Source organism: Oncorhynchus tshawytscha, linkage group LG26 (assembly GCF_018296145.1).
Source record: "Oncorhynchus tshawytscha isolate Ot180627B linkage group LG26, Otsh_v2.0, whole genome shotgun sequence".
NCBI classification, from domain to species: Eukaryota; Metazoa; Chordata; class Actinopteri; order Salmoniformes; family Salmonidae; genus Oncorhynchus; species Oncorhynchus tshawytscha.
The window spans coordinates 4,592,888-4,619,266 of record NC_056454.1 but is presented as its reverse complement, the minus strand read 5'-3'; the positions used below and the strand labels follow the sequence as shown (position 1 = coordinate 4,619,266).

The window sequence follows — 26,379 nt, the reverse complement described above, 5'->3', positions numbered from 1 at the left end:
ACATCTCAACATCAACTGTTCAGAGGAGACCACGTGAATCAGGTTTTTGGTTGAATTGCTACAAAGTAAACCAATAAGAATACTTGCTTTGGCCAAGAAACACAAGCAATGGACATTAGACGGGTGGAAATCTCTGTTTCAACATTTTGGGATGAAGAGTAGGTAAACAGATGATCTCCGCATGTGTGTTTCCCACCGTGAACCATGGATGAGGTGGTGTGATGGCACTTTATTTTAGAATTTAAGGCACACTTAACCAGCATGGCTAACACAGCATTCTGCAGCTATAAGCCATCCATCTGGTTTGCGCTTAGTGGGGACCAATGACCCAAAACACACCTCCACCTCCTGCGTAAGGGCTATTTGACCAAGGAGAGTGATGGAGTGCTGCATCAGATGACATTGGCCTCCACAATCACCCAACCTCAAGCCAATTGAGATGTTTTGGGATGAGTTGGACCGCAGAGTGAAGGAAAAGCAGCCAAGTGCTAGGCATATGTGGGTACTCCTTCAAGACCGTTGGAGAAGCATTCCTCATGAAGCTGGTTGAGAGAATGCAAAGTGTGCAAAGCTGTCAAAGGCAAATGGTGGCTACTTTGAAAAATCTAAAATATATTTTGATGTAACTTTTTTTTTGGTTACTACATGATTCCATGTGTTATTTCATAGTTTTGATGTCTTTGCTATTATTCTACAATGTAGTACAAATAAAACCCCTTGAATGAGCAGGTGTCCACATTTGACTGGTACTGTATATATTTCCACACGGGGGCTGGAATAATACTGTGAAACTGAAAATAATGCCTTTTTAGATCTGGTGATGTCACCAGGCAGTCCAGAACTCCATCCCACCAAAATAGGCTGACATTTCAGGCAGTTAGACCAATATGAAAGCGTTCCAAACCTGCTCTGTCATTAACAGCTAGTTTTCACTTTTCCTCTCCCCACTCAGACTACTTCTAGCAAAAGTTTTGCTTGAGAAATTGTTCTTTGCTAAGAAGCTATGTGTTTCTTTTTGACCATTATTAACTCAAAACAATCACAGTAAGGTACTTAATATTAACTCATTTCTGGTAACTACTGAGATAAAAATGGCTGCATTGGACCTTTTAAAGACTGTATGTCAGTGGACTAGCTTAAACCTGTCCCTCTCTCCCTCCAGTTACACCTACCTACAGAGGTACATAAGTGAACAGATCATCAGTAACAGAGAGGAGTGTTGGCTGCCACTCATCTACTACCGAGCCTCCTTATTGGCTACTGGGGCTGAGGGGGAAGATGCTGTGTCCTTCATCAGCTCTGATACGCTAAAGCAACCGTCTCTAGCCAATCGCTCACGCTCTCCCTCTGTCAGACACAGCCCGACTGCTGATGGTAGGTACTTTGATGATGTCAAGACAGGGACCTTCTGATCATGACTTCCATGAGTGATTGCACTGCTTTGTATAGGATTTATTCTTGCTTATTCAGTTTTCAGAGTGCCATTAAAGGCCGGCAAGATCGTTATGCACACAACATATTCGATTGAGCAATGTATATTGTCTTTGATAGGAGACATGAGGTCCCCGTCTGCTCTTACCTCTACTGAGACCAAAGTAAGGAGGCTCCATAAGGCCAGCAGCAGTACAAGGTAGAAACCCTAACACCAACCCTGACTTAACACTTATCCCAACCCTAACACTGAATTAAGTGGATTGGAGATGGCATCAGTTCCAAGTTTTTACTCCTTTCAAATACTTATTTCTTTCTGTTTTACAATGAATGATTGAAGGCAGTGTTTCCTTCTTCAATCATGTACAGATCAGTGACTGCTTCCCCAGGAAGGGATGCATTAAAAAGAAAAAGCAATTCAAGCAGGGCTCACTGTTTCTTACCATAGAGTATAATGGTTCTATTAATTATATTTGTCTTTGACCCGGTCAGCCCAGAGGACAGGAAGCCAGAGGTTGAGCTTGGTCCCATCGCCAGGGAACCCCCGCCGACCATAGTGATATCAGAGGAGCCGTTCCACGCTAACGAGGAATTGGATGTGGACACTGTGGAGGTTGACCTGTGAACTGGAAGATGGATCGAATAAAATAAAAGTGTATACTAACAGTGAAATGCTTACTTACGGGACCTTCCCAACAATGCGGAGAGAAAGAAAATAGTGAAGTAATAATAAATACACCAATGAGTAACGATAACTTGGGGTACCAGTACAGAGTCGATGTGTAGGTGTACGATTTAAATATAACTAGGCAACATGATAGTAGCAGCAGCATATGTGATGAGTCGATATAGGAATATGACAAACATTATCACCTTTCCTATCAGAAAGGATGTGGTGGTAGTACCAGATTGCTTATAACTCCCAATACCTATTGATATCTACACAGGTGGCTGGACAAGGATGGAATAAACACCCTTATACGCATCTTAGTTATCAAAAGGGACAACTGTCTTGCTTCCTCTCCTTCATGGCACTGATTTGAAAGAGGAAGAAAATAATCTGGTGTATGCTTTCCCCCATCCAGATGTAGGAAAGGAGATGAGACATGGAGTATTTTTCTGTAACCTTATTTAAACCAACTGTCAAAATAGAACTGGCTCTTTGACAAAAAGTTTTTTTTTACTGCTTCCAGCCCATGTAGACAATTTGACAGTCTTCCTTAGAGAAGATGCTGTACCAATGGTAGGTTAAGACGAATTACCCAGTATCTTAATTGATTCCAGGACAATGATGTGGTGCATTATGGATATAAGCTCTTTTTATTTGTATTGAAACCAATGTATCTGCTGGTGCTGTTATTTCACTTCACTCTTGGGAAAAGTCCCTCTAGATACTAAAGAATGATAAATTGGACTCAAGCTTGAAAGAATGACTCAATTGTTTATATCAACAGCTTTTAGGGAACACTAGTGGGCTCGTTTTTACACTAAAAGCGTCAACTTAAATCGTAGCAAATGCTATTTTGGTGCCAGCATTTTAATTTTGATTATAAAATAAGCATATTGTGTGTATAAGAGGTTAGGGTCATATAGACAATGATTATCAATGAGTCAGATGTGCCCTAGCTAGTAGGTGATTGTGTTATGGCTTAGATCTCACCTACATTATCTAAATAGGATTGTTATTGAAACACACCACTGTTCATCTGTTGTTCTAATGGTAGATTTTTACACAACAGTGTGGTCTGTAAAGGTGTGTGGTCATAGTAGCTGATCAGACCTGTTTTAATTGACTTGTCATTGGAAATGGTACCATCAATAAATATCACTCGCACAAAATGCTCTTGCTTCTTTCCATGAAGAAATGCCACAATCTTTTTCATTCTTTATTTGAACAAAACATACATTTTACTTCCTGTATTAAAGTACTTTGTCAGATATTTAAAAACCATTTTTAAAACATCTGACCACCTATTTTGCAACACAGCAAGCACAAAATAAATATTTACAGTTTATTTCAAATGTATAACTCCATCTCACACACAAAAAAAGCATATGACACAGAGTATGTTATACTGATGAACTCAATATTGTACAGTTAGGCAGTCTGTGCTTTGCCAGGCATTTGGACTGAGCTCAAGCACTCTACTACCCTGCCCCTCCCAGCAGGTAGACCGTACCTTTTTACTTTGCAATCGGACCAGAAACGACTCAATATGGTTCATATCTCTGGAATGTTGAATTAGCCAATTCCTAAGAAAACAATGTTTGTCATTGATGTGGGATATTACTTAATAATTCAAGTGTGCTGCAGTGGCTCTTGTCTAATGGTTACTAAACTTTCATGCTGTGATCGACACACCTAAGTCTCTCGGATCTCCTAATGACAAATGTTTTACGCTGCAACCCACTCAAGGCCTCCTGAATTGCCTCGTGAGCCACGACCCAGTAGGAACCAGCATTTAAACAAATTAAGGTATGTTTAACACCACTGCTAAGATGACGGCAGCACCTTTCTTATCACTGTTGCAACAATGTGTTTGTCACTTAACTGAGTAAAGAAAGAAAAGGCAAAACGTGAGGCGGTTTGAGGCCATGGACTGAAGTGTCCTCTACTTAAAGGTAAGAGCTGGTAACGGCACCTGCATCGTTTGGCAGATCAAGATGCTACTTCCCCCTCTGACTAGAGTCTGGTGGGCGTTTCCTGTTCCTGTGGCTGCCAGCTTCCACTAAGTAACTGTGTGATGTTTGTCCTGTAGTTTGGTGGTAGCGCTTGTTTTCATCCCTAGTTTGACAAGTGTCTGTGGTTCAGAGTTAGCCGTTTGACCGTCACTCACTACTGTGTGATTGTATCTGTACCATTGTTTAGTGTGAACGTTTGTGGTTCTGGTTTGGCGTTCAACTGCTCAATGTCCTGTATCCCGTAGCCGCTTCTTCTCCCTGTTTTGTTGGTCTCCCAGTGCTAGTTATTCAAAGTCGTCCTCATCCAAGTCCAGATTGCAGTGAGGGTTGGGGATCTCAAAGAAATGTCTCTCCTCTGTCCTCAGACACAATTCACTGGTGATGTGACTCAGAGCATTGTCATACCTACAGGGAATATGAGCGAGAGAGAAGTTCTTCCAACATTGTGAAATAAAAGCATTGCATATTATTTTTTTACTTTTATTTAACCAGGTAGGCCAGTTGAACAACTACGACCTGGCCAAGATAAGGCAAAGCGACACAAACAGAGTTACACATGGGATAAACAAACGTACAGTCAATATAGTGTGTGCAAATGTAGTAAGATTAGGGAGGTAAGGCAATAAATAGGCCTTAGGTGGCAAAAATTACAATTTAGCATTCACACTGGAGTGATTGGGGTGCAAAAAAAATAATATGGGGATGAGGTGGGGGGGGCTATTTACAGATGGGCTGTGTACAGGTGCAGTGATCGGTAAGCTGCTCGGACAGCTGATGCTTAAAGTTAGTGAGGGAGCTATAAGTATCCAGCTTCAGTGAACTTTTTTTTTTGTGCAATTTGTTCATTGGCAGCAGAGAACTGGAAGGAAAGGTGGCCAAAGGAAGTGTTGACTTTGGAGATGACAAGTGAAATTTTCCTGCGTGTGCTACGGGTGGTTGTTGCTATGGTGACCAGTGAGCTGAGATAAGGCGGGTTTTACCTAGCAAAGACTTATAGATGACCTGGAGCCAGTGGGTTTGGGGACGAATATGAAGCTAGGGCCAACTAACGAGAGCATACAGGTCACAATGATTGGTAGTACATGGGACTTTGGTGACAAAATGGATGGCACTGTGATAGCAAATTGCATGTAGTCTGAGTAGAGTGTTGGAGGCTATTTTGTAAATTACATCGTCGAGGATAGGTAGGGTAGTCAATTTTACGAGGGTACGTTTAACAGCATAAGTGAAGGAGGCTTTGTTGTGAAGTAGGAAGTCGATTCTAGATGCTTACTGTGAGTCTGGAAGGAGAGTCTACAGTCTAACCAGACAGTTAGGTATTTGTAGTTGTCCACATATTCTAAGTCAACCGTCCAGAGTAGTGATGCTAGGCGGGTGCAGGCAGCGATCGGTAGAAGAGCATGCATTTAGTTTTACTTGCAGTTGGAGGCCACGAAAGGAGTGTTGTTTGGCATTGAAGCTTCTCTGGAGGTTTGTTAAGTGTCCAAAGAAGGGCCAGAAGTATACAGAATGGTGTCGTCTGCGTATAGGTGGATCAGAGAATCACCAGCAGCAAGAGCGACATCATTGATATATTCAGAGAAAAGAGTCGGCCCGAGAATTACGGGCACCCCCGTAAACAAGGCGGGGCAATCATTTGAGAAACCAAGGCTGTTGAGTCTGCCGGTAAGAATGCGGTGATTGACAGTCAAAAGCCTTGGCCAGGTCGATGAAGATGGCGGTTATGATATCGTTTAGGAGCTTGAGCATGGCTGAGGTGCACCCATGACCAGCTCGGAATCCAGATTGCATAGTGGAGAAGGTACGGTGGGATTTGAAATGGTCAGTGATCTGTTATCTTGGCTTTCAAAGACTTTAGAAAGGTAGGATATCTGGATTTGGGTGAAGGAGAAGTGGGGGAAGCTTGGGCAAATGTCTGTGTGTGGGGTGGGGTGCAGAGCTGTTGGCCGGGGTAGGGGTAGCCACGTGGAAAGTATCTACATGAGACAGGACAAAAAGTGGTACAGTAGATATGCAGGGATCAACTCCATGGAGGAGCATCATTCAAGAAATGAACAGGTGAGGACAACAACAGGAGGGAAAATACTGATGGTGAAGAGTTCCACTGAGGGTGCTGAGGAAGGGATTGGTTTTGAAACACAGCTGCCTTATCAATTCCACATCAGCCTGTAGCCCCTACCTACCTATGTCCTAGGTGTTGAAAGAACAGATAGTGTAGTTATGGCCAAAAATACACCCAAGCTTATCAGAGGACACGGTAGAGTGCTTACCATGTACCTACCCACTACTACGTGCTTCTACACCTGCATTGCTTGCTGTTTGGGGTTTTAGGCTGGGTTTCTGTACAGCACTTTGAGATATCAGCTGATGTACGAAGGGCTATATAAATTGATTTGATTTGATTTACTACCTATCCAATCCCTTTAGAAATGTACCTAGAGGCTAGGGGTGGAATTGGAACTGAGCGAGCATGGAGGAGTGAAGGAGTGAGAGAGCCTACACCCTGAGGATAGACAGACACCCTGGTCTCTTACCTGGCCAGGCAAAGCAGCCTCTCCCTCATCCTACCCAGCTTGTCTTTAGAAGTCTGTGGTGTTCCTAAAACCACCACACAATAGCCTGTTAACAGCCTGGTCCCTCACACTAGCCCCCTATAATCATTCTACGCAATCCTCCTGAAGTCAAGCCATAACAAAGAAACACTTGGCATACATGTTATCTACAGTGCTAATCTAACCCTGGCTTTCCTACTGCAGAATAGGTCAAAGGACAAATTATCCTTCAGGACAGCAGTCAGTCCTCTAACCAACTGAACTCAACTATTGACTTTCTCCTCTACAGAAAGAGATGAGAGATTTGTCATTAAATCAACAAGAGGCTTCTGCGAACCTGTCCAGTAAATTATAGAACACTGGTTGAGTGTAGTCAGTCCGTCCGTCTTACCCGTCGTTGTACTGATCAGTAGTAGTCTCCTCGGCAACCAGGATATCGTACTCCTCCGCTGCATATTTTTCCCAGTCCGAGATCTCTTGGCCCTCTGTCTCAGCCTCCTTACAAAAGACAACCAACACAACTCCATTATCCATCATCCCCCACGGCCTCAGGCCCTGAGGTCATCCCTGCGCAATAATAACATCCTGTCGTAGTCAATAGTTACCCTTACAACAGAGAAGGGGTCTTTCTGCTCGTGGTCCAGGTATTTCTCGATGTTGAAGAAGGTGTCATAGAAGATGTGAGACAACTTACACTGCTTCAGGTCCCGTAGGGTGATCTTTCCTGGGCAGAATAGAAATCTTATTTTTTTTATGCCCAATTCAGCTGCTTTTCAAGATTTAGTGGTGCTCTAAAACTAGGTCAAATACCTGAGCTGAGCTTGATTTAGTTTACCTGGTACATTGGAACCAATACTGTAGTCTTTTTCTCAAAATTAATCAAACACACCTCAAACATGTTAAGTTGTGGTTTAGTTGTGGCATACAGTATGTGTTTTTCACCCAAGTCAGGGAAGGTGTTAGCAAATTTACCAAAGCTTCGGTCTAAAAATGCTACGCGCTGGAACTAACAGCTTCTTGTGACATCAAACTAGGCTAGCATTCATAGTCGTGTGCTGGAGTACCAACTCCGGACCACACACAGTGGATTCGGAAAGTATTCAGACCCCTTCCCTTTTCCCACATTGTTACATTACAGCCGTATTGTAAATACCTTAGTATACACACAATACCTCACAATGACAAAGCGAAAACAGGTTTAGCATTTTTGCAAATATATTACAAGTAAAAAACACCTTATTTACTTAAATATTCAGACCCTTTGCTATGAGACTCAATTGAGCTCCGGTGCATCCTATTTCCATTGATCATCCATGAGATTTTTCTACAACTTGGGAGTCCACCTGTGGTAAATTCAATTGATTAGACACGATTTGGAAAGGCACACACCTGTCTATATAAAAGGTCCCAGTTGAAAGTGCATGTCAGGGCAAAAACCAAGCTATGGAGGTTGAAGGAATTGTCCTAAGAGCTCCGAGACAGATCTGGGGAAGGGAACAAAAAAAAAGTCTGCAGCATTGAAGGGCCTCAAGAACGCAGTGGCCTTCATAATTCTTAAATGGAAGAAGTTTGGAACCACCAAGACTCTTCCTAGAGCTGGCCGCCCGGCCAAACCGAGCAATCGGGGGAGAAGGGCCTTAGTCAGGGAGATGACCAAGAACCTGATGGTCACTCTGACAGAGCTCCAGAGTTCTTCTATGGAGATGGGAGAACCTTCCAGAAGGACAACCATCTCTGCAGCACTCCAACAATAACTTTATCGTAGATTGACGGAGGCCAGACGGAAGCCACTCCTCAGTAAAAAGGCACATGGCAGCCCAGCACCTAAATACTCTAAGACCATGAGAAACAAGATTCTTAGGTCTGATAAACAATATTGAACTCTTCGGCCTGAATGCAAAGTGTCGCATCTGGAGAAAACCTGGCACCATCCCTACGGTGAAGGATGGTGGTGGCAACATGCTGCGGGGATGTTTTTCAGCGGCAGGGACTGAGAGACTAGTGAGGATCGAGGGAAAGATTAACGGAGGAAAGTACAGAGAGATCCTTGATAAAAACCTGGACCTCAGACTGGAGTGAAGGTTCACCTTCCAACAGGACAACTACCCTAAGCACACAGCCAAGAGTGGCTTCGGGACAAGTCTCTGAAAGTCCTTGAGTGAACCAGCCAGAGCCCGGACTTGAACCCGATAGCTATTTTCAGGTCTCTCCAAAGATGTTCTGTGCAGCTTCTCTCCCCATCCAACCTGACTGATCTGCAGAGAAGAATGGGAGAAACTCCCCAAATACAGGTGTGCGAAGCTTATAACGTCATACCCAAGAAGACTCGAGGCTGTAATCACTGCCAAAGGTGCTTCAACAAAGTACAGAGTAAAGGGTCTGAAGACTTAAATTAAATATCACATTTACATAACTTTTTAAAATATTTTCTAACATTTGTAAAAACCTGTTATTCCTTTGTCATTATGGGGTATTGTGTGTAGATTGAGGGGGCGGGGCGGGGGGGTGACAATTTAATACATTTTAGGATGAGACTAATGTTACAAAATGTAAGGTGTCTAAATACCCCTGGCAACGTGGCTGTGAATCGTGCCTCAGCCCATCTCATCGTCTGTCCCTCTACATGCATCTCTTTCTCTAATTTCTGACTGCGCTGTCAAATAAATTGTAAATACGTAAAGAGGTTGAACCCTTTGATTAATCCGTCTTTCAATCAGCGCAGGAATGTATTACTATTTGTAGCAGTTTCTGTGATGTACTGGTGTGTGTGCATGCTAGCTCTTTACTTCATTACTAACACGTATCTATTGTCTGCATGTCACGATGAAACAATTTTATAATTTGCGTTTAGGTGTCTGACCCTCGACCTCCGGCTTGACCAGGTCGAGCATCTGACAGAGACAGTCCTCGAAGGGCAGGGGCTCGATTGCCATGGTCTCCAACTTCACACACTGCTCCTCATAGAAATACTCCAGCTCGTACATAGACAACACACCGTCCCCATCCAGGTCCATACACCGGAACCAGTACTCTATACTGTGGAGGGAGAAAGAGACAGGATAGAGACACAGGATAGAGTGGTATCACCAACAAATCAGTACTCCATATGGAGGGGGGTGGGGGACTATTTTGTTTCCAATGTGAGACTGGTGTTACTGTGTGTAGTACCTGGTGTCAGTCTTCTTGTCTTCTTCGGAGATGAGGAACCAGACAAAGTCAGCGTAGCTCAGCCTGCCGTCTTTACGCAGACGTCTATCCCTGTGACGAGAGAGATGGTAGGGCAACACAAACACGCCACTCCAACTTCACCTTCAATTCTATCAAGCTTCATTTGCAGGGAATATTTGTTTATTTCTACCAAATAGCAATATCTACACAGAGCTTTAAACAATAGTAGATTATATGTTAGGTTTATCTAAGGAAAAACACACAGGGGACCCAAGCCAACCTCAACTCAGTGAAAGGAGTCGATGTGGAACGTCATAACAGCCATTCATTAGTTCATGTCTCTTACCTGGTAACAGTCCCAGAAAATATTCTTTCAATCATCTTGTGGGAGATAGCTGGACAAAACAGGAGAAAAAAGTTTTTATTTTTATTTTTACAAACTACGCAAGATAACAATGTGACGCGAGTTACTGTGTACAAGGTCTTTCATTATAGATGTGATCCAGTCACAGATCATAAATCCAGCTCATTGGGAAGTAAAGTGAATGATGTAACTGTTAACCTCTCCTTTATCTTTTCCATACAATAAATACAGTGATTTCTGCTTGTAGGGGAGATCTACAGGACTAATAAATGGAGCCAGACATGGCGTCATCCAATTCAACCAAGACATTCATTTGGGGGGTGGGTGGGTGGACGAGTTAGGCCTATTGCCCCATTGATCTTCCTTTCCTGTTTCCTTCATGACCAGGAACATATGGAGTGGTGTGTGGGAGCAAAAGTACTTGGACTCCACTTGAACATTAAGGTTGCCTTGGTAATCCTCTCTCTGTGTGTGTGTGTGTACACACACACACACACACACACACACACCTTGGTCTTTTTGTCGGACCAAAGGGGTATGTCACGAAGCTAGCGCTTTCCAACTCAACGGTTATCCTTAATTCAGAAAGAGTTCACAAACTCAATTATATCCCGCTACGTGACATACACCTTAGCTCTCTTTTGTCTATGTAGAGGTCGTTTGTGTGTGTTCCTGTGTACCTTGGTCGTTGTGTCGGGCCAGGTCTCTCTGGTCTATGTATAGGTCATGGTCTGTGTCCAGCTCCCAGAACTTGCAGTAGATGACGTAGAAATGTTCATAGGAGAAGAACTCTGTTAGCTGGTTCACATCCTCCTCCTGCTCTAGTAGGGCCACGTTCTGTTGGACCAATCAATTCATCAACCAACCAGCCAAATCAAATCACTGGTGACTTACTTAGCACTTTAAACAGATATAGTGATGAGGAAAAAAGCTCCCTTGATGAGAAAAAAAACATTGGAGGAAGTAGACTCGACAAGAAGGTGGGCCCCATCTTCATCTGACTCACAGCACTACTGTAGATGTGACAACTGATCAGTTCCACCTCAAAGCTCCCTTCCTACCTGGAGAAAGCTGCTTTTCCTGAGCTCTGAACAGCTGATCCTGCCTGACCATGACCTGTTCACATTGTAGAATATCCTCTGGGCAACCTGCAGACAACACACAGCTTTAATAGCCTCCAGAACACTCAAAAGATCACTTCAACTCATCCACAGAAAAAAATCTGTATATGACAACAAGGCTTCAGAGTCAGTCACGATAGGACACATTTGATATTACATTCAACATCACACGCTAACTTCTGTAGACATACCAAGTGGTATGGATTAAAAAATGCCAAAATATCTTTTGGTGTGGTATGTATAATGACTTACTGTGGTGATGTAGCGTGAGTGGAAGTCGGACGCCTCCTTCAGGAAGGCCAGGCCTGCGTGAGAGTTCACCACATCCTGAACAACACAGACAGGAGGTTAATAACATTTACAACAAGGCTGGGGAGAGGTCCAGAGGACTAACTGGGCCTTGCCACAAGACAAGCGCCAGAGAGACAATCAAACATACAATAGTATGTCAAATCACTCTCTGGGGACTCTGGGGAGTTAGTAGCAGAAAGACAGACCCCATTTTCTGCTCTGCCTGTTGGAGAGATGTTGAAAGGGCTTGACTAGCTCAAACACCATATTCAAGATGTATTGGAACTTCAAAAAGGTGGCCTAATGTCAAGCAGCGTCCATCCATATAGCCGCTCCATCTGTCGTGTAGATCCAGCTATGCATTAGGAGAAATCCGCAGACCGCAATGGCAGATGAATGGGAAGAATCTAAATTGGGAGGACAATTGAATTGCACTTTTGAAGTATGAAAGCATCTAACAGACTCTTATCCCTTTAAATGGCCGGCATGAGTAGGGGACATCGTGGAGACATTGAGACCATGGAAACAATACGAGACGAATGGGAGAAGAGGCCTGCTCTGTTATATAGCTGCTCATATTCTCCATGCTGGACCACCACGCACAGATTCTTTCATGTGGTGACTGGTGAGCTGAATCTCCAATGAACTGTACTTTTATCCAAGCCATGAAAATCACTCATGCCCCCTGTCGTTTTTTTAACCCCTCTCTGTCAGATGGGTGAAAGGAACTAAACGTTGATGTAAATGCGAAGGCGGCAGTGAAATTAAAATAGCTTTATTTTGAGGCAGACTGCGGTGCGCCCACTCCTCCCTCTTAACCCTTCCTGTGAGAAATTAAATAATAGAAAAATCCATAAATCACCAGGGTGAGGAAACTGCCGGGGACAGTCACATCTACTCGGCACCAATCCTTCCTTCATTCATCACAACAGTCAGAGCCCATTCGCCCGGCGTCGCAATACAAATTAAACGGTGAGTGCCAGAAGGCATCTCCTCCCGGTATGCTAACGGGTGTTTTGTCACGGCCCAGACGGTTCTGCCAGCATGAATATGAATCAGCCCAATTTGGGGCAGATACGGTACACCACCAGGTAGGTAGGCAGACAGGGTTTACGTTAGCCGGTAATTGACCATTTTTGGCCGATCCTGTCATACACTCAGATTTCGCACTTTTGCACCATTCTCTCACTCTTGCGTGTATGCATCTGCTGCTGAGGAGAGGAGGCTATTGTTGATTGCTACGATGGAGGACTTTCTCATTTAATTAAAACAAAAGTTTGAGCGTATGCTTATAGTGTAAAGTTTACAGGGGGAATGTCCTCTGCATGGAAACGTTTTAATATTGTAGTGTACAAAGATGAGAAGAACGTTGGCGAGAACAAATGCAGGCTACTGTACAACTCGCTATTCAGGTAGGATGCTTTTGGAACTTTACATTTTTTATTATATCATTATTGTAGGCATATTAATTCATCTAAACAAGTTATTTAAATATTCAAAATATGTTAGGTTTCATTCTGTTGAGACATGTGTGTGCTAAATTAAGTAAGATCTGTCATTTTAATTGTGTGCGCCGTATTTAAGGTTATAAGTAGACCTGTTGTAAAATAAATATCATTAGCCTATTGCTTTCATTTGTTGGGTAAGGTAGGCACTAGCCTTTCTTGGTAATTGCTGCAATATAGCCTGTTCAAAACTTTTGTACATTTTTAAACCAGTTCGCAAATGTTTTGTTTCATTCTGTTGAGCCATTTTCTCTGGCCAAATTAAGTTTAAACTAATGTTGTGTTTGCCGCAATAAAATATTCTGCTAGTATTTTCCCTAGAAACAATGGCTTGACTTGCTTTTGATATTACCTTAATAAAGTTTAGAAACTTTTGGAGCAGTGTGGTTAATAGCCTACTGTACTGCAGGCCTATGATATGAAGGCAGTGCACACCGGCGCTCCAACTTACTCCGACAGTTGAATTTGAGGTGAGGAAGAATATTTAAAGCCTACCAGTTACTCATATAATTTAACATTATAAAACATATTCTGATCGAAAATGCCCCCTTCTGTACGCCTATAGACGCAGTAGTATCTGACAAGGATAAAGAAATATGTTGGTGTCTTAACATGCCTCCGGCAAATCGCTCTGGGGAGAGAGAGAGCCTAAGCTTCTCTTACTGTGTGTGTGTACATGTGTGTACAGTGGGGAGAACAAGTATTTGATAACCTGCAAATTCGGCAGTGTTTCCTACTTACAAAGCATGTAGAGGTCTGTAATTTTTATCATAGGTAGACTTCAACTGTGAGAGACGGAATCTTAAACAAAAATCCAGAAAATCACATTGATTTTTAAGTAATTAATTTGCATTTTATTGCATGACATGAGTATTTGATACATCAGAAAAGCAGAACCTAATAATTTGGTACTTCTCACTTACAGAGATCATACATTTCCTGTAGTTCTTGACTAGGTTTGCACACACCGCAGCAGGGATTTTGGCCCACTCCTCCATACAGACCTTCTCCAGATCCTTCAGGTCTCGGGGCTATCGCTGGGCAATACGGACTTTCAGCTCCCTCCAAAGATTTTCTATTGAGTTCAGGTCTGGAGACTGGCTAGGCCACTCCAGGACCTTGAGATGCTTCTTACGGAGCCACTCCTTAGTTGCCCTGGCTGTGTGTTTTGGGTCGTTGTCATGCTGAAAGATCCAGCCACGACCCATCTTCAATGCTCTTAATGAGGGAAGGAGGTTGTTGGCCAAGATCTCGCGACACATGGCCCCATCCATCCTCCCCTCAATACGGTGCAGTCGTCCTGTCCCCTTTGCAGAAAAGAATGTTTCCACCTCCATGCTTCACGGTTGGGATGGTGTTCTTGGGGTTGTACTCCTTCTTCCAAACACGGCGAGTGGAGTTTAGACCAAAAAGCTCTATTTTTGTCTCATCAGACCACATTACCTTTTCCCATTCCTCCTCTGGATCATCCAGATGGTCATTGGCAAACTTCAGACGGGCCTGGACATGCGCTGGCTTGAGCAGGGGGATCTTGCGTGCACTGCAGGATTTTAATCCATGACGGGCGTAGTGTTTTTCTTTGATACTGTGGTCCCAGCTCTCTTCAGGTCATTGACCAGGTCCTGCCGTGTAGTTCTGGGATGATCCCTCACCTTCCTCATGATCATTGATACCCCACGAGGTGAGATCTTGCATGGAGCCCCAGACCGAGGGTGATTGACCGTCATCTTGAACTTCTTCCATTTTCTAATAATTGCACCAACAGTTGTTGCCTTCTCACCAAGCTGCTTGCCTATTGTCCTGTAGCCCATCCCAGCCTTGTGCAGGTCTACAATTTTATCCCTTATGTCCTTACACAGCGCTCTTGTTTTGGCCATTGTGGAGGGTTTGGAGTCTGTTTGATTGAGTGTGTGGACAGGTGTCTTCTATACAGGTAACGAGTTCAAACAGGTGCAGTTAACAGGTAATGAGTGGAGAACAGGAGGGCTTCTTAAAGAAAAACTAACAGGTCTGTGAGAGCCAGAATTCTTACTGGTTGGTAAGTGATCAAATACTTTTATATTTGAGATTCTTCAAAGTACCCACTCTTTGCCTTGCTGACAACTTTGCACCCTCTTGGCATTCTCTCAACCAGCTTCATGAGGTAGTCATCTGGATTGGATTTCAATTAACAGGTGTGCCTTAATGCATTTGAGACAATCAGCTGTGTTGTGACACGATAGGGTTGGTATACAGAAAATAGCTCTATTTGGTAAAAGACCAAGTCCATATTATGGCAAGAACAGCTCAAATAAGCAAAGAGAAACGACAGTCCATCATTGCCTGAATCAGGCCTTCAATGTTGATTTGTTGCAAAGAAACCACAACTAAAGGACACCAATAAGAAGAGACTTGCTTGGGCCACGAGCAATGCACATTAGAACACTAGAAATCTGTCCTTTGTTCTGATGAGCTCAAATTTGAGATTTTTGGTTCCTGGTCACTTGTCAGATGCCAGAAAACCCTTGCAGACAGGCTAACCCCAGAAACCCTGGCAGACAGACTACACAAATGGCCAGCACAGCAATGCTCAACTCAGGGATGTGATTGGCACAATGTGTTTGTTATAAAGGGGATAGAATAAATACAAGGTACAGTTACCTCTCTGATAAATCTACACTGAACAAACATAAAATAATAATAATTGCATGCTTCCTCAAAACCGGAGATATCTGTGGCATTGTGTTGTGCAACAAAACTGCACATTTTAGAGTGGCCTTTTATTGTCCCCAACACAAGGTACACCTGTGTAATGACCATGCAGTTTAATCAGCTTCTTAATATGCCACACCTGCCAGGTGGATGGATTATCGTAGTAAAGAAGAAATGCTCACTAACTGGGATGTAAACAAATTTGTGCATAAAATGTGAGTGAATTATGCTTTTTGTGTGTAGGGAACATTTCTGGGATCTCTTATTTCAGCTCATGGGACCTACACCTTAAATGTTGGTTTATATTTCTTCAGTATAAAACGCCACTGAATGGAATGAAGTCCTCATGTTAACTCTACCACTGGCCCAAAATACCCCTCTCCCCCTATCCTGCCCCAAAGAACCCCCTCCTTGCTTCTCTTCCTAATAATACACCGCTGCCCAGCACTTCTCCACAAACTAGAATCCCACTCTCTCCACAGGGGGGCTGTGTGTGTGGTGTTCCTGTACCTGCAGGAATGGAATAAAGTCCTCTTGTTCCAGGTAATTACAGCCAGGTTTGGCCAAGAGGTGTACAAACTTAGACACGTCGTCATGACAGGTCTGCAGCATTCTGGGAAGGAAAGAGGGAACATATGGTTTCAGGGTTTTTCAGGGTCTCGCTCTCTCCCTATTTTTTCTCTCCATCAGAGAACACTTCAGAGCGAGTCTGAAATCATTCACCTCTGAAGTGGCAGTGCGGGTTAATACATTCTGAAATTAGGATTCTGAAATGACGCTGGGTCAGGCTCAGAGTGTTACAGCAGTGATGATGACATAATGGAACTTTCTTTTTTGAACCCCCTCAGAGCCATGAGGTAATGTCAGAGGCCATTCCACTCCAATTCTCTAGAGACTCACACATTATTAAAACAGTACGCTTACAACACACAACCAAGAGAACAGTCCAGTAGAGTACAGTACATCTTACTTTACCCAAGAGAAACACAGTGCCTTCGGAAAGTATTCAGACCCATTTACTTTTTCCACATTTGTGACACCACCTGGATTCGGTCTTATGCAGCAACATTTGAAATTCTGTTTTTACATTGGATTAAAAGTAGAGACTCAGAACTACAAAATGGTATATCATACACTCCATTTGAGGAATGAATGGGAAAGTAATTCTGCTTTGAAAGTTGATCAATTTGTAAATTCACTTTTGAGAAAACCGTATTTTAATGTTTTGGTTCTACTATGAAGAACCCTTCATTGTCTACACCCATTCAGCATTGTTCACACCCTCTTAAGCCGTAGCCCCACCCATCTCTTTAAGGGTTGAGCCGAGCGTTCTGTACTAACTTGCCAGCTACTTCCAGACATCTAAGGGAGAGAGAACAGCTCACTGAACATTACTCGCCATAGCAGAGCTGGTTAGGCTGTTATGTTATCCAGAGCGTTGGTGACTGCAACTGTGCTGTCAGATTGTGCTTTCGTAAATACAGAGCGTTTCGCTGGATGCTCTGGCCAATAAGTAGGGTTGATCTGAAAGCTGTGACCTCACAACTACAGTCAAGCACCCAAGCTAACTGGCTAACATTGGCTAGCTACTTCCAGACACATAATGGGAGAACACCCCACTCTGACCATGTTAATCACCCTAGCAGAGCTGGTTAGGCTGTTTTCATGTTATCCAGAGCCTTGGTGATTGTAACTGTGCTGCTGGCAACAATTGAATTACGCTTTGTTGATGTTTACGGACACCGAACATATGCAACGGGTGGTGAGCGTTCAACAATTCATCAGTTATTCTGCACTCTGGCACGCTAAAACGGGATTATTTTGTTAAGAAATGTAGCTAGATAGACAATGAATCCCAACGCATAACGTAACGTTAGTTAGGGAGCAAGCCAACAGTACACTAACTTGAAATGAAAATGCTTTGTCAAAATTAGAAACGCGTAATATCTGAAAATGAAGCTAGCTAGACTATCTTACCCGTGGTCTAAAATCAGAGTAGATAGACCAACTAGCTGGTAAATTAGCTCTGGCTATCAACAGTGCAGTGACATGACAGTTTTTTTAAAAGACATGTATCTAGCTAGATAGCTAAACAATGGACCATCAAATTCAATTTTATTGGTCACATACACATGGTTAGTAGATGTTAATGCGAGTGTAACGAAATGTGTGACCGTGCAGTAATTTAACAATTTCACAACAACTACCTTATACACACACACACAAGTGTAAAGGACGAATAAGAATATGTACATATAAATATATGGATGAGCGATGGCCGTGCGGTATAGGCAAGATGCAGTAAACATTATATAAAGTAGCATTGTTTAAAGTGACTGAACTGTAATACATTTATTACATCCAATTTTTTATTATTAAAGTGGCTTGAGATTTGAATCAGCATGTTGGCAGCAGCCAGTCAATGTTAGTGATGGCTGTTCAACAGTCTGATGGCCTTGAGATAGAAGCTGTCTCTCGGTCCCAGCTATGATGCACCTGTACTGACCTCGCCTTCTGGATGATAGCTGGTGAACAGGCAGTGGATCGGGTGGTTGTTGTCCTTGATGATCTTTTTGGCCTTCCTGTGACATCGGGTGATGTAGGTGTCCTGGAGGGCAGGTAGTTTGCCCCCGGTGATGCGTTGTGCAGACCTCACTACTCTCTGGAGAGCCTTACAGTTGGGTGCGGAGCAGTTGCCGTACCAGGTGGTGATACAACCCGACATGATGCTGTCAATTGTGCATCTGTAAAGGTTTGAGTGTTTTCGGTGACAAGCCACATTTTTTCAGCCTCCTGAGGTTGAAGAGGCACTGATGCACCTTCTTCGCCACGCTGTCTGTGTGAGTGGACCATTTCAGTTGGTCCATGATGTGTATGCCGATGAACTTAAAACGTTCCACAGATGGGGTGCTCCCTCTGCTGTTTCCTGAAGTCCACAATCATCTCCTTTGTTTTGTTTACGTTGAGTGTGAGGTTATTTTCCTGACACCACACTCAGAGGGCCCTCACCTCCTCCCTGTAGGCCATCTCGTCATTGCTGGTAATCAAGCCTACCACTGTAGTGTTGTCTGCAAACTTGATGGTTGAGTTGGAGGGCGTGCATGGCCACACAGTGATGGGTGAACAGGGAGTACAGGAGAGGGCTGAGAACGCACACTTGTGGAGATGTTGTTTCCTACCCTCACCACCTGGGGCCGGCCCGTCAGAAAGTCCAGGGCCCAGTGATTCAACCTTAATGACGAGTTTGGAGGGTACTATGGTGTTAAATGCTGAACTGTAATTGATGAACAGCATTCTCACATAGGTATTCCTCTTGTCCAGATGGGTTAGGGCAGTCTGATTGTGTTGTCTGTCTGTGGACCCATTGGGGCGGTAAGCAAATTGGAGTGGGTCTCGGTTGTCAGGTAGGGTGGAGGTGATATGATCCTTGACTAGTCTCTCCAAGCACTTCATGATGACGGAAGTGAGTGCTACGGGGCGATAGTCGTTTAGCTCAGTTACCTTAGCTTTCTTGGGAACAGGAACAAGGGTGGCCCTCTTGAAGCATGTGGGAACAGCAGACTGGGATAGGGATTAATTGAATATGTCCATAAACACACCAGCCAGCTGGTCTGCGCATGCTCTTAGGACGCGGGGCTAGGGATGCCGTCTGGGTCGGCAGCCTTGCGAGGGTTAACACGTTTAAATGTTTTACTCATGCTGGCTGCGGTGAAGGAGAGCCCGCAGGTTTTGGTAGTGGGCTGTGTCATTGGCACTGTATTGTCCTCAAAGCGAGCAAAGTAGTTGTTTAGTCCGTCTGGGAGCAAGACATCCTGGTCCGCAACAGGCCCGGTTTTCTTTTTGTAATCCGCGATTGACTGTAGACCCTGCCACATACGTCTCGTGTCTGAGCCGTTGAATTGCGACTCTACTTTGTCTCTATACTGACGCTTAGCTTGTTTGATTGCCTTGCGGAGAGAATAGCTACACTGTTTGTATTCGTGTTTCCGGTTGCCTTGCCATGACTAAAAGCAGTGGTTCGCGCATTCAGTTTTGCGCGAATGCTGCCATCAATCCACGGTCTCTGGTTGGGGAAGGTTTTAATAGTCACCGTGGGTACATCACCACCAATGCACTTGACACAATGTGGAACATATCCCAGTCCACGTGATTGAAACAATCTTGAAGAGTGGAATCAGATTGGTTGGACCAGCTTTGAACAGACCTGAGCACGGGCGTTTCCTGTTTTAGTTTCTGTCTATAGGCTGGGAGCAACAAAATTGAGTCGTGGTCAGATTTGCCAAAAGGAGGGCTTTGTATGCGTCGTGGAAGTTAGAGTAGCAGCACGGGTCGCGCATTCGATATGCTGATTATTTTTTAGGGAGCCTTGATTTCAGATTAGCTTTGTTAAAATCAACAGCTAGGATATGTGGTTTCCAGTTTACATAGAGTCCAAGGAAGTTCTTTAAATTTTATTCCATAATCACAACACATGATGTTACTACCCTGCATGAATCTGCAGGTAGCTAACCAACCAGTTCTATGGCTATAACTAGTCAAGCAAATGTGTCTGATATACAAATAATAAGATCATACACAAAGTTAGCTAGCGACCCAGATAGCTAACGTTAGCTAGCTAACAGCACACTTGAAATGAAACATCTGAAAATGTAGCTAGCTAGACTGTCTTACCCGTATACATCATGGTTGGATGCGAATCCTGTCTGATGCAATGTATGGTTGCCCTTAGTTTGAAGATGTAATCCAGACTGGTGTTTTCTCCATCTCCTTAGCTATCATACTCGAATTCCACTGATTTCAAAACTCTGTCCCCCAGAAAGTGGAGAGCATACACAAATGGTAGCTAGCGAGACAGCCAGCTAACGTAAGCTAGTTAACAGTACACTTTAACTTGACATTAGATTTATGCAGTTTTACTACTCAATATATAAAAAATAAAAGCGGCGTTCAACACAATTACCTAGACATACTGACCAGCTCGAATAGGCAGACGAGTGCTATATGGCAGACCAATCCAAACTCATCTCTTGGCATGTCCAGCTTACTCCTTATCTCAGTCAATCATGGCTAGCGGGAAGTTTGCTGACTTTTTCTGTGACTAAACCAACTAGGCTCGTAATTTAACAATTTTATTCATATTTAGAGATGGCATACAAGTTTGATATTAAGGCACATGAAAGTTCACATGTTTGAGAAGGCAATTCTGCCAAAAAAACGCATTTTGATAAATACCCATTTTTCTACGTTCAAACAATTCACTTGCGACATAAGCCTAGTATCCTGAATCGGGTCACATTTTGTTACATTACAGCCTTAATCCAAAATGGAAAAATAAATAAAAATCCTCAGCAATCTACACACAATACCCCATAAATGACAAAGCGAAAACAGTTTGTCAATTTTAGCAAACGTATTAAGAAAAAACAGATATGCCTTATTTACATAAGTATTCAGACCCTTTGCTATGAGACTCGAAATTGAGCTCAGGTGCATCTGGTTTCCATTGATCATCCTTGAGAAGTTTCTACAACATGATTGGAGTCCACCTGTGGTAAATTCAATTGTTGGACATGATTTGGAAAGGCAAACGCCTGTCTATATAAAGGTCCCACAGTTGACAGTGCATGTCAGAGCAACAACCAAGCCATGAGGTCGAAGGAATTGTCCATAGGCACAGATCTGGGGAAGGGTACCAAAACACTTCTGCAGCATTGAAGGCCCCCAAGAACACAGTGGTCTCCATTATTCTTAAATCGGGGGGAAAGGGCCTTGGTCAGGGAGGTGTCCAAGAACCTGATGGGCACTATGACAAAACTCTAGAATTCCTCTGTGGAGATGGGAGGACAACCATCTCTGCAGCACTCAACTAATCAGGCCTTTACGTAGAGTTGCAAGACGGAAGCCACTCCTCAGTAAAAGGCACATGACAATCCGCTTGGAGTTTGCCAAAAGGCACCTAAATACTCTCCGACCAGGAGAAACAAGATTCTCTGGTCTGAATAAAAGCAAGATTGAACTCTTTGGCCTGAAAGCCAAGCGCTACGTGTGGAGGGATCCTGGCATCATCCCTACTGTGAAACATGGTGGTGGGCAGCATCATGCTGTGGGGATGTTTTTCAGCAGCAGGGACTGAGAGACTAGTCACAGCAAAGATGAATGGAGCAAAGTACAGAGAGATCCTTGATAAAATCCTGCTCCAGAGTGCTCAGGACCTCAGACTGGGACGAAGGTTCACCTTCCAACAAGACGACGGCTTGGCTGTGTGCTTAGGGTCAACGCAGGAGTGGCTTCAGACAGGTCTCTGAATATCCATGAGTGGCCCAGCCAGAGCCCAGACTTGAACCCGATCGAACATCTCTGGAGAGAACTGAAAATACCTGTGCAGCGACGCTCGCCATCCAACCCGACAGAGCTTGAGGGGATCTGCAGAGAAGAACGAGAGAAACTCCCCAAATACAGGTGTGCGAAGCTTGTAACGTCATATCCAGGAAGACTCGAGGCTGTAATCGCTGCCAAAGGTGCTTCAACAAAGTACTGAGTAAAGGGTTTGAATACTTATGTAAATGTGATATAATTTTTTATTATTTTGATAAATTAAAAATTTCTAAAACCATTTTTTTCTTTGTCATTGTGGGGTATTGTGTGTAGATTGATGAGGGAAAAACAAACAATTTAATACATTTTAGAACAAGGCTGTAACGTAACAAAATGTAGAAAAAGTCGAGTGGTCTGAATACGTTCCGAATGCACTGTACATGTAAACAATTCAAGTGTTTACATGTTATGAAAAAATAGGACAAAACATTATTGGAAGACCAGTTACTGTGTACTCTTTGCTTAAGCTTTGGCCATCACATGTGGCTATTGGTAGTTGTTTACGAGAGACTATGGGTTGTGAGAGTAGCTCTGTGAGGTCGGCTGGCTGGGTACAAGAACCATTGTCTTACTTTCTCCACATGGCCACAAACTTGTGAACGGACACGAAGCCAGTCCTATCGCCTCCAGCCGAATTGAACAATGGAGCTTTCCAGTAGAGCGGACACTCGCACGCCTGGAGGGGGGATAAGAAGGGAGAAAGAAGGGATTTAGACGAGTGTCCTCTTCTGTGCAGTTGAATGTCAGTTCACTTAACTATCCTTTACAGCTCACACGTAATAGAACTGTGTCAAACTAAATATTGTCCAGCTTCACGCTTAAATGTTCAACATTGTCCTCCATCAGGGTGAACTAAATGTTATTTTGTTTTACAGTGCTTTTTTGATTTTCTCTCTCCACCTTACAGCTGTCAGTCACTCTGCTCTAATTCCAACTAAAAACGTTTAATCCAGCCGTCAAAACGTGACACAGCGATTTCCTGGGCTGACTGGCTTTGAACTGAAGAGGATTCGATTTGGATTGAAAATGTCAATAAAGTGCCCATATCCCACAGATAATAGTGGTGTTTCCCCCCAAAGACCTCCCTTGAGGTAACCTGGCTGATGTATCTTTCTCAACTCAGGTTCCCCCACAGGTCAGCGGTCACATACCGGGGGGGTCAGAAATAATATTTTCATGGGTTAAGAGAGAGAGAGAAAAACCAAGTCTGAGCTGCAAACCTTAACTAAAGCCAGGGGCTAATTGCACTAATGAAAACAAATTTGCTGGGTGGCTCGGAGCCTCGGCACTACAAATCACCTTCTCACCTTGGCAACCTTCCCCATGTCCTCAATGGTGGCCCTTTCATTGGGGAATTGGGAAAATATTTTCTCGATCTTAGCAATGAGGCCGTCGATGTTGAGGTTGGCTTTGGGCCGCCCCCGCGGAAAGTAGAACTTTGGAATGCTTTCACTCAGCGCCGTGGGAACAGGCGCCTCGCTCTTCACCTGGGCCTGAGGAGAAACAGACAGGACAGAAATAGCCTGTGTTAGCATCAGCGGCTAACAGTATCTAACATTTAGGACCCAACGACACTAGTGCTGGCTAAAGTAAGCAAAGGCTACCTAGTCCCAATAAAGTAATCCACCACCGGCCCCGCCTCCATCTGCCCCATTAGGGAAACAACTTCCCCCTCCCTTCAACCAATTAACTAATGGCTTTCAATAAAGATGTGTCAAGTGATGTTGGAATGTTCAAAACACACCATTTACACTGAGAGACATTCTGGCAGGCGCCAACCAGCAGGATAGACTTCTACACACAAGTCTACATCGAAAAAGCAACAGATGAATGGAATTATGTATCAAATTATCTGAATGAAAGCATTGAATAATGTATGCTACGATCCAAGAATAATTGACAGCAGTGATCTATGTTCATTTCAAATGCAAAGCTGTAAAATACAGCCTACTGCATGACCTGATATCAACGTACAGAATGGTAAGTGAAAATGCTCTAGAGATGGTTGATCCAATGAATTATCTCCTGACAAGAGAGGCACAGTGTCATCAGAAAGTACTCACACCCATTGACTTTTTCCAAATGTTATGTTACAGCCTGAATTTAGAATTTGTGTCACTGGCCTACACACAACACCCCCATCATGTCAATTATGTTTTAATTAATGATTTAAAATGAAAAGCTGAAATTAGTATTGAACCCCTTTGTTATGGCAAGCCTAAATAAGTCCAGGAGTAAAAATGTGCTTAACAAGTCACATAATAAGTTACATGGACTCCCTGAGTGTTTAACATGTTTTTTTTTTAAATGATTACCCGATCTCTGTACCCACACATATAATTATCTCCAAGGTCCCGCAGTCAAACAGTGAATTTCAAACAGATTCAACCAAAGACCAGGGAGGTTTTCTAGTGCCTCGCAAAGAAGGGCACCTATTTGTAGAAAGAAAAGAAAAATGCAACAATTGAATATCCATTTAACCATGGTGAAGATACTAATTACACTTTGGATGAGAGAGTTCCTATGCTTCCTGGCTGATGTTTTGGTCAATTTTGAATGTTGGTGCTTTCACTCTAGTGGTAGCATGAGACAGTCTACAACCCACACAAGTGGCTCTGGTAGTGCAGCTCATCCAGGATGGCACATCAATGCGAGCTGTGGCAAGGTTTGCTGTGTCTGTCAGCGTAGTGCCCAGAGCATGGAGGCGCTACCAGGAAACAGGCCAGTACATCAGGAGACGTGGAGGAGGCCGTAGGAGGGCAACAACCCAGCAGCAGGACCGCTACCTCTGCCTTTGTGCAAGGAGGAACACTGCCAGAGCCCTGCAAAATGACCTCCAGCAGGCCACAAATGTGTCTGCTGAAACGGTCAGAAACAGACTCCATGAGGGTGGTATGAGGGCCCGACGTCCACAGGTGGGGGTTGTGCTTACAGCCCAACACCGTGCAGGATGTTTGGCATTTGCCAGAGAACACCAAGATTGGCAAATTCGCCACTTGCGCCCTGTGCTCTTCACAGCTGAAAGCAGGTTCACACTGAACACATGTGACAGACGTGACAGAGTCTGGAGACGCTGTGGCGAACGTTCTGCTGCCTGCAACATCCTCCAGCATGACCGGTTTGGCGGTGGGTGGCATTTCTTTGGGGAGCCGCACAGCCATCCATGTGCTCGCCAGAGGTAGCCTGACTGCCATTAGGTACCGAGATGAGATCCTCAGACCCCTTGAGACCATATGCTGGTGCGGTTGGCCCTGGGTTCCTCCTAATGCAAGACAATGCTAGACCTCATGTGGCTGGAGTGTGTCAGCAGTTCCTGCAAGAGGAAGGCATTGATGCTATGGACTGGCCCACCCGTTCCCCAGACCTGAATCCAATTGAGCACATCATGTCTCGCTCCATCCACCAACGCCACGGTGCACCACAGACTGTCCAGGAGTTGGCGGATGCTTTAGTCCAGGTCTGGGAGGAGATCCCTCAGGAGACCATCCGCCACATCATCAGGAGCATGCCCAGGCTTTGTAGGGAGGTCATACAGGCACGTGGAGGCCACACAATACTGACCCTCATTTTGACATGTTTTAAGGACATTACATCAAAGTTGGATCAGCCTATAGTGTGGTTTTCCACTTTAATTTAGAGTGTGACTCCAAATCCAGACCTCCATGGGTTGATAAATTTGATTTCCATTGATAATTTGTGTGTGATTTTGTTGTCAGCACATTCAACTATGTAAAGAAAAAAGTATTTAATAAGAATATTTCAGTGTTCCCTTTATTTTTTTGAGCAGTGTATAAATACACGTGTGTGTGTGTGTATAGAGAGAGATGTATACATCTCTCTCTCTACACATACGTACAGTGCCTTGTGAAAGTATTCGGCCCCCTTGAACTTTGCGACCTTTTGCCACATTTCAGGCTTCAAACATAAAGATATAAAACTGTATTTTTTTTGTGAAGAATCAACAACAAGTGGGACACAATCATGAAGTGGAACGATATTTCAAACTTTTTTAACAAATCAAAAACTGAAAAATTGGGCGTGCAAAATTATTCAGCCCCCTTAAGTTAATACTTTGTAGCGTCACCTTTTGCTGCGATTACAGCTGTAAGTCGCTTGGGGTATGTCTCTATCAGTTTTGCACATCGAGAGACTGACATTTTTTCCCATTCCTCCTTGCAAAACAGCTCGAGCTCAGTGAG

The 26,379-nt window shown here is 43.8% G+C and overlaps 2 protein-coding genes across 8 annotated transcripts in view; one reads left to right on the top strand and one right to left on the bottom strand.

Annotated features, from left to right (window-relative positions):
• Window positions 1-3,272, top strand: part of si:ch211-269e2.1 (cohesin subunit SA-2) — a 46,576-nt gene extending 43,304 nt beyond the window's left edge. For all 3 annotated transcript variants that reach the window (XM_042306766.1, XM_024388662.2, XM_042306765.1), the window contains 3 exons: window positions 1,163-1,374; window positions 1,552-1,630; window positions 1,924-3,272. In XM_042306766.1, the coding sequence (XP_042162700.1) occupies window positions 1,163-1,374; window positions 1,552-1,630; window positions 1,924-2,056 (424 nt within the window). In that variant the 3' untranslated portion in view covers window positions 2,057-3,272. The remainder of the gene's footprint in view (window positions 1-1,162; window positions 1,375-1,551; window positions 1,631-1,923) is intronic.
• A 1-nt stretch (window position 3,273) lies between these two features.
• Window positions 3,274-26,379, bottom strand: part of ppp2r3b (protein phosphatase 2, regulatory subunit B'', beta) — a 55,775-nt gene continuing 32,669 nt past the window's right edge. For 2 of the 5 annotated variants that reach the window (XM_024388663.2, XM_024388666.2), the window contains 12 exons: window positions 23,488-23,673; window positions 22,753-22,856; window positions 16,316-16,418; window positions 11,571-11,645; window positions 11,259-11,345; window positions 10,878-11,034; window positions 10,180-10,228; window positions 9,834-9,923; window positions 9,526-9,701; window positions 7,271-7,389; window positions 7,057-7,163; window positions 3,274-4,518 (listed from right to left, as the gene is read on the bottom strand). In XM_024388663.2, coding sequence (XP_024244431.1) covers window positions 4,398-4,518; window positions 7,057-7,163; window positions 7,271-7,389; window positions 9,526-9,701; window positions 9,834-9,923; window positions 10,180-10,228; window positions 10,878-11,034; window positions 11,259-11,345; window positions 11,571-11,645; window positions 16,316-16,418; window positions 22,753-22,856; window positions 23,488-23,673 — 1,374 coding nt within the window. In that variant the 3' untranslated portion in view covers window positions 3,274-4,397. Of the gene's footprint in view, window positions 4,519-6,647; window positions 6,712-7,056; window positions 7,164-7,270; window positions 7,390-9,525; window positions 9,702-9,833; window positions 9,924-10,179; window positions 10,229-10,877; window positions 11,035-11,258; window positions 11,346-11,570; window positions 11,646-16,315; window positions 16,419-22,752; window positions 22,857-23,487; window positions 23,674-26,379 lie in introns of all 5 variants that reach the window. The other 3 variants (XM_024388665.2, XM_042306768.1, XM_024388664.2) reach the window with 3 other exon arrangements.